The 8,646-nt window shown below is 40.1% G+C and overlaps 1 protein-coding gene and 1 non-coding gene across 2 annotated transcripts in view; one reads left to right on the top strand and one right to left on the bottom strand.

Moving 5' to 3' along the window:
• Positions 1-8,646, bottom strand: part of DYDC1 (DPY30 domain containing 1) — an 18,456-nt gene that overhangs the window by 1,500 nt on the left and 8,310 nt on the right. The window contains exons 4-5 of the mRNA XM_007111511.4: positions 4,561-4,653; positions 1,221-1,322 (exon numbers count right to left, since the gene is read on the bottom strand). Of these exons, the coding sequence (XP_007111573.1) occupies positions 1,221-1,322; positions 4,561-4,653 (195 nt within the window). The remainder of the gene's footprint in view (positions 1-1,220; positions 1,323-4,560; positions 4,654-8,646) is intronic.
• Positions 5,302-5,370, top strand: LOC112067119 (small nucleolar RNA SNORD38). Its single transcript, XR_002893091.1, has one exon. It is a non-coding gene; the product is annotated as a small nucleolar RNA SNORD38 (small nucleolar RNA).

Below are 8,646 nucleotides of genomic sequence, written 5' to 3' on the forward strand. Positions count from 1 at the left end.
ACAAACAAACAAACAAACAAACAAACAAAAAAACCACCACTCACAAAAAACAAAACAGAACAACAAAAAAAACATCACTCACTACTTCAGGCCATCAGTGCCATCTCTCTGTAGATTACAAATAGCCTCCTGGTGGGTCTCCTCAAATCGATCACTCCATTCTCTTCTACATGCTATTGCCAGATGGCCTTCCTAAAACACAGTTCTGATCATGTTGGCCTCCACTGCCTTTAGGATAAAATATAAACATCTGAGCACAGATTACAAGTCCTTTCATGGTCTGGCCCCTGCTCTCCACTGCCTCAGCTCTGATCTCTCCCAATCTCTCACTCTCTCTTCTCCCCTTCCCAGCCTCCCATCCCACCACTGAGTGACAAAGCTGACTTACTCCAGGAAGCCTTCCCTGACCAGGGGTCCTCAACTGGGTGGCTGTCCCGCTTTGTCAGTGCCCACTGATGCAGGTGACTCAGTGCAGCCCTCTGCCAGGGCAGTCCCGGGTTATAGCTGCTGATGGGCCTGTTATCAACAGTCCCTCCTCTCGCTCTCCAAGCATACTGCTCTGGACCAGACATTACCTGCTCACTCTAACAATGACTATCAATTGCTTGTCCAGTTGTCTGTTTCTGCCCTAGACAAGGTCAAGAAGGACCTGTTTTCGGTCATAAAAGCATTGGGCACAATTTATGCGGTGCATAGGAAACACTATATGTTTATTAAATAAGCAAATGGACTTATATACTTTAAAAGCATGCACTCTCATTAGGATATTTACTTGGCTCCACGGTTTGCTACTGAGAACCAAAATGTTGGCCCCAAAAATTTAATTTAAAGATTATGTATTTCACCACGATTCTAAATACATATTTTGAAGAGATTCTGAAATTTTCAAAGGCTCATTTCCAAATATACATATCACCCTCTGCACAGGAGGGCACACTGCTCCCTCCACATTAATGACCAGTGACCTCCCCATCAGTGCCCACACATTTGTGTGGAGCCAGACAAGTGCCCAACCTCACCCTCAGGGCCAGTAGCACAGTGCACAGAAGGGCAGAAGGCCAATTAAGGATAAGTCAGCACCCAGAACACTGGTTTTCTTTCTATGAAACAAAAGGCCCACTTTGCCATCCAACCTTGGCCTGAGATACACTAGGCTCTCGCAAAGTAAAAAAAAAAAAAAAAATCTGCTTTTCACAAAACACTTTCCTAAGGATACTCACATCAGATAGCATCGGTTCATCAAGTTCTTCCACTCTGCTCAAGTTTGGCGCTCCGTATCGATCACTAATTTCAGCTAGTGTTCTGCCTGAGTCGGCTCCATCCTACAATCATAGAGTTCATTTTCACTTTCAAATGATTTTGAGATTAATACATTAATTTGCTTTCAGTTTTGCTAAGACACTTCTGTATTACAACATCAAAATTCAACATTGTCAGTTAATGGAACGAACCAATACCTGTTAATGACAAGAGAATTCCAGGAATAAACGCAAAAATGTGTTTAAAAAAATACATCAGAAATTTAAAACATATCATTGCATGTAATCATGTGGTCAATAATCTCACAATATTCTGGTTTTTTTTTTTTTTTTGCAGTACGCAGGCCTCCCACTGTTGTGGCCTCTCCCGTTGCGGAGCACAGGCTCCGGACACGCAGGCTCAGCGGCCATGGCTCACGGGCCTAGCCACTCCGCGGCATGTGGGATCTTCCCAGACCAGGGCACGAACCCGTGTCCCCTGCATCGGGGACACTGCACCACCAGGGAAGCCCAGAATATGAGATTTTGACAGAACTGACAGTTATGTAGAATTTTATACATAGTAAAAAGGAAGCAAATGTTTCTGAGGGAATTAATCAGGCCCAAGGCACTATCCAATACATGACATCTCTCCACAGTTCCTGGACAATGCCCTCTATAATGCTCTGAACACATGGAGACTGCTTTCTGAATGTGAAAACGTAGAATCTGCTAACCAAGCCAAACCTTGCTGTGGCTTCTATCTTTTCATTCTAAGGCAGCACGCTGACCTAACTGCTCCTGAGCTGATTCATTTCAGCTGTTCAAAGATTAGTGCTCTTGTGACCATATATACAGTCACCCTGATTATTGGGGACATATATGGTACATATATGGCTTTCTCAAGATCATTCCCTTCTCCTGGGCATGTCTTATCCCACAACCACATGGCTCTGGTGGGAAAGCATATATTCTCACAGGACTCTGTTCCCCAGCCAAGGGATGGATACCTGACACAAACTAAGCCAGTCAGAATCCTTCCCCAAGATTCTTTTCTTAACTGAAACCCAAAAGAAAGGAATCTATTCCTCTCAGACAATAGGAGCCACATTACAAGACCCAGGAACTATTAAGGACCGTGATCCTCACCCATGTGCAGCAAACCAGGCCACAGTGAGAGACAACAGCAGAGGTAAGAGCCCTGGCAGCACTGATTCTCTTGCTCCCAAAGGTCTGGAAGACCCAACTCAACGCAGAGCCCTTCACAGTTTAGTTGTAAAACCCTTTCTTCAACCCAGGATCCTTCCAATAAATTTCCTTCTGCAACTGATAGTTTAAGTTACGTCTCTGAAGCCATAAAAAGGCGAGGATGAAAAGACATGGATGAATTTGTCTCTGAGCAAGGGGTCAAGCAGCAGTATGTTGCAGGGAAGAGAGGGGTGATAAGCCAGTAGGACTATTACTTATTAAAACTACTGTGGCTCTGGTCACACAGTCTGGTAATGGCCATAGAGTAACATGAATGGGACCCTCTGGAGCCAATCCCTTCTATAAATCACAGACTTCGCAGCACTCAGATATAGCTATCAGGCATCTCAATAAAAAATACTTTCAATTCTCTTATTATTTTGATCACCATCTTCTTGATGTATTCTGGTTCTTCTTTCTTTTGCGATCACGGAACCTTAACTGAAGAGGAAGGGGGTATGCATTTACGTGTGAGTGCATGCATGGGTATCCATGTGTCCTACCATATTCAGACAAAGATAGATCAGCATCGGTGTTTTTTAAAACTATGTACAGAGATTTGAATTTATCCTTTTAAAATCTCATCTTTTTGACTCACAAAAGTAGTTTTCTGACACTTGGGCTACAACAGGACTAAATGATTTCACCTTGTAAAGAACAATTCTTAGTAGATTAATCTCTTATTATAGAATGATGAGCATAGTACATTGATGAGAAGAACTGAATTTATCTCAAGAGTTAAAAAATTAACTAATTAAATCTCATCTTTAAAAAAATTTAATTTACCCTTCCTACTTTTTAAAATTGCTTTAAATAATGATGCTTTCATCTAAGCCATTAATAAACATCTTCTACAAAACCTGCTTCTTTTTAAAATTTTAATTTCGGAATAAATAGAGGAGTAACATTTGAGTAACAAATACTAGCTATAAGCATACAATATGAAATATCCAGTTGAAAAGTATAACTCAGTCATGTAGAAAATTGGTCTATACGACACATACTTTTCGGATACAAGGAAACATTGGCCAAGCAGGAGGCTTGACATAAGACAGACACAGTCTGGGGGCTTCCCTGGTGGCGCAGTGGTTAAGAATCCACCTGCCAATGCAGGGGACACGGGTTCGAGCCCTGGTCCAAGATCCCACATGCTGCGGAGCAACTAAGCCTGTGCACCACAACTACTGAGCCCACGTGCCACAACTACTGAAGCCTGTGCTCCACCAACAAGAGAAGCCCATGCACTGCAACCAGAGAAAAGCCCACGCGCAGCAATGAAGACCCAATGCAGCCAAAAGAATAAAATAAAATAATAAAATAAACTTATTAAAAAAAAACACAGACACAGTCAATGGAGATGGACTTTTTTGACATAAGTTACTGAATAGTTTATTTAAAGAAAGACATGAAAAATCCAAATAAAAACATACATATATATATATATATTTTTGGCTGCATTGGGTCTTCGTTGCTGCACACGGGCTTTCTCTAATTGTGGCAAGCAGGGGTTACTCTTCGTTGCGGTGCGCGGGCTTCTCATTGTGGTGGCTTCTCTTGTTGTGTAGCACAGGCTCTAGGTGCGTGGGCTTCAGTAGCTGCGGCGTGTGGGCTCAGCAGTGTGGCTCATGGGCTCTACAGTGCAGGCTCAGTAGTTGTGGTGCACGGGCTTAGTTGCTCCACAGCATATGGGATCTTCCTGGACCAGGGATCGAACCCATGTCCCCTGCATTGGCAGGCGGATTCTTAACCACTGTGCCACCAGGAAAGTCCCCCAAACATAGTTTTAAATGTAAAGTATTGTTGATAATACATCTAACATGAAGAAAAGAAACAAACTATTGTCTCAGAGATCAGAATACCCCCAATACTACAAAGAACTTCACCTTCAGTATCAGCCACCATAATTAGGAACAACTATCTCTTGACTAAAATGTTGACCAGGGCTTCCTGGCAACATTAGACCTTCCTGGCAGGTCTCTAGACTATGAATCCCCTGCTATAACAGCTGGAAGAAACAGTCTGAGGATTCTCAGAGGTTTTGAATAAAACAGACATTTATAAAACTTCAAATTACCTTCTCAAATTGCTCTTGAGCTCTCTGCAGTTCTTCTATTCTTTGTCTCTCTTTTTCTTGCATTTCCAACTCCAGCTGGAATGCCAGCTGTTGCTGAATATTCAGAAATAAATAAGTCATATTAGAGTCAGATCAATTGCAAGGAATTCACTCTATTACTCTCAAGTGTCCCAGGATAATTAAGTTTATGCCCACCTAAATTTCAGAAACTTACAAAAATAAATGGTCACAGCCACCCAATACTTTAGCTTTTACAAATATTTCCTGAAGTATAAAATTAAAAAGGAAGCTTCCTTAATTGCTAATTTTAGAAAAGCACTATTTGTACAAAAGCAAGTCGTTTTCTCTGTTCTTCCTGAAGCTACAAATGAGACTGCAGTGATTTTTTTTTGAATAAAATCTCTTTAAGCACAGATGGATCTTCAAATAGCCAAACCTTGGTTGTAAAATAGTAGATAAGAACATTTTAAGTATATTATCTGAAACCAGAGATAATCAACAACATATCTGGTCCCAACTCAACATATATCCTAGCCACGTGAGAATAGGGGTCGGTAGACTAAATTCCTTGGCCCAAGCCTGACCCAACTCCTGTTTCTGTACAACCCACGAGTGAAGAATGGTTTTTATATGTTTTTCATGGTTGAATAATATCAAAAGAATAATATTTCATTGCACATGAAAATTATATGAAATTCACGTGTCAGTGTCTATAAATAAAGCTCTATTAAAACACTGCCAGCTCAGTGATGAAAACTTTGTCCAGTTCTGCTACTGACTTTAAGTGACGATAAAGTATATCTGAGGAGAAAAAAAACAAAACAAAACACTGCCATGCTCATGCTCACTCATTTACTGTGACTGCTTCTGCCCCATGACAGCACAGCTGAGTATATGCAACAGAGACCACAGGTGGTACTCTCACTACCTTGCACTGCTGCTCAGCACACTACAAGTTCAGTGACACCATTATAACTCACAGCGTTTGTAGTGCCATGGTGCCACTATACAGGGACATTTTTTTTTTTAATCAGTGCATTACCCATCATAACAAAACAAGAAAAGAAGTGGATTGTTGAATGTTGTCCTTTTAAGACACAATGGAGTGTGGGTTACTTTATTATCAGATTAAACAGCAAAGGACAGTGTTTCTCATGCAACGACACTGTACTAAAAGAATACAGTAAATATCAGCATTACCAGAGTAAGCACTCATCACAATCTTCTCAACTCACATGAATGCAAAGGTCAGAAATATTAAGAAATTTAAAACAGAATTATTTCATGAGAGCAGAATATCTTCACAAAAATTAAAAATGAAAAGGAGGCTGCAACGAAAGTAAGATCCCAACTGGCTCTTTTGTCAGCCAAGCAAAGAAATACATTTATCAATGGTGATTCAATTAAAACAAGTTAGAATTCAATATCCAGAAAAAACATAAACTTAAGATTATTATCCTTTTGGTGAGAACAGCTGCTCAAAGAGTTGATTACACGGGGAGCAAAATCAATGGTCAATTAAAGGCAAGGCAAATGGTTTTGAGTGGTTTTCCTTGGCTCTTGATGAGTAGACAAATGCTCCCAACACTGCTTAGTTGTTGTTTGTCAAAGGAGTCAATGCTGAGTTTGCAGTGACTGAAAAATCAACCACTCTGAACAGTCTTCACGAACAGTACTACAGGCAAGAACATCTTCAAAGTCGTTGAGGAACATTAATTCAGTACAACCAGATGTGACATCTGCTCAGATGTGTTACAACCAACAGTGATAAAAGTGTGTATGGAACAGAAAAAGGCTTAATTGGACAAAATTTACAAAGTTGGTGCAAACACAGTGTTTAAAACCTATGAGTTCTCATTTTATGATTCAACAGCAGCTACTCTGCAGAAAATATTTGACTCTATCATGTGTTATTGAGCCAGCAGTGTTGAAACCGAGTCCCCCCTAAAGCTGGGTTCCCTTATTGAGTTTCTGATTAATCTCGCTATCCAAAACTGAATTCCCTTTCTTGTCCCCTCTGACCTCAATCCTGTGCTAACTGAACACGAATCAGCCAGAGTCAGATGACTAAAATTGCTGCTGTCAATAGCATCGTTAATGTACTAAAATTGCTATTATAGATATCATCATTAATGTACAAACTCAGGTTGTTTCTCTAGGACAAGATGAGCTAACAGACCCCCCTAAGCCATGGACCACCTGGCCGGAGAACTGTAAACTGGAGACATCCTGACTTCCAAAGGAGTCAATGTTAAGTTCAAAATGACTGAAAAAATCGATCACTGACTGAAAAACATCAATGACTAAGAAATATAACAGAAGTGCTGCAGCAACATGGATGGACCTAGAGATTATCATACTAAGTGAAGTAAGTCAGACAGAGAAAGACAAGTATCATATGATATCACCTATATGTGGAAACTGAAAAACAGTACAAATGAACTTATTTAAAAAACAGACTCACAGACATAGAAAACAAACTTATGATTACCAAACTTAACTTATGATTAAGTCAGACAGAGAAAGACAAGTGTCATATGATATCACTTATATGTGGAAACTGAAAAACAGTACAAATGAACTTATTTAAAAAACAGAAACAGACTCACAGACATAGAAAACAAACTTATGATTGCCAAAGGGGGGGATTAAACTGGGAGTAGGGGATTAACAGATGCACACTACCATATATAAAATAAACAACAAGGATTTACTGTACAGCACAGGAACTATATTCAATATTTTGTAATAAACTATAACAAAATAGAATAAAAAAGAACACAGATATATACATATATATAACCACTTTGCTGTTCACCTGAAACTAACACAATATTGTAAATCAACTATACTTCAATTAAAAAAAAAAGAAAAGAAATGTCACAGAAACATCACAAGATTAATCCTAGCCTCTTTGCTCTTCCCCTTTAAGAAAACCCCTCACTCAAAGACGCAGTTGGAGTGGATCAGAGGCTTATCTCCCACTTCCTTGCTTGGCGCCCTGCAATGAACTCTGTACTTTCCTTCACTAGAACCCACTGTCAATAGATTTGGCTTTGCTGTGCGTTGGGCGAGCAGACCCGAGTTTGGTTCAGTAACGGTGTCAACAGTGACCTTCATTTACCCTTATGAATTTAAGCATCATTTCTGTGAATTTCTGTCAGAAATAGAAGCTGAATATATCTTGACTTGCCCTACCACCCCATAGTTCCATGGCTCAACAGTGGTAATGTTTTATTGTGAATTTTTGAGCTCAGGGACAAGACTGACGTTTTTCTTAATGAGAAGACCATTTTCAACCACAATTATCAAACATTAAGTAGCTTTGGAAATTAGCTTCCGCTGCAGACTTAATAACGATTTTTAATCAATTTAACCTAAAAGTTGCCTATAAGGCAAAACAGCACTCATATGTAAAACTTACACTGCAGGAAAGTCATTTCAGCAACAACTAATTTTCTGAACCACAATGTCAAGCTGCTTTATACACTCCCAGTGCTGTCAGAAATGGGATTTCCATTCCCACACAAATTTGTGACAGATACATTTTCCAAGCTCAAACTATAGTTCCAGAGTGTTTTTAGGCCTTGACGTAAATGCAAAGGAAATTCCCACATTTCAAAATCCATTTAACTGTGTAACTGAGAAGTTTTCACCAACCTTCAACTGGAAGGGCTTAATCTACCAGGTAGTGGCTAAAAGACAAATATCAAGAGGAAAATCTAATAGAATTCTACAAGTGCCTTCCAAGAGATGAATACACTCAAAATTATAGGCACAAGGACTGATATCAATATTTGGCAGGACCTATGAGGGAAAAGACATTTTTCAAAGATGACATACATAAAATCTCATTATAGATCAGCATTAATAGATACATATTTTCAATACATTTTGATGACGGGGAACATTATCTTTGAACTCCAACTAAGTGAAACGTTATCTTTAAAAAGGGAATGTAGGGCTTCCCTGGTGGCGCAGCGGTTGCGCGTCCGCCTGCCGATGCAGGGGAACCGGGTTCGCGCCCCGGTCTGGGAGGATCCCACGTGCCGCGGAGCGGCTGGGCCCGTGAGCCATGGCCGCTGA

This window comes from Physeter macrocephalus, chromosome 20 (assembly GCF_002837175.3).
Source record: "Physeter macrocephalus isolate SW-GA chromosome 20, ASM283717v5, whole genome shotgun sequence".
In the NCBI taxonomy this organism is placed as follows: Eukaryota; Metazoa; Chordata; class Mammalia; order Artiodactyla; family Physeteridae; genus Physeter; species Physeter macrocephalus.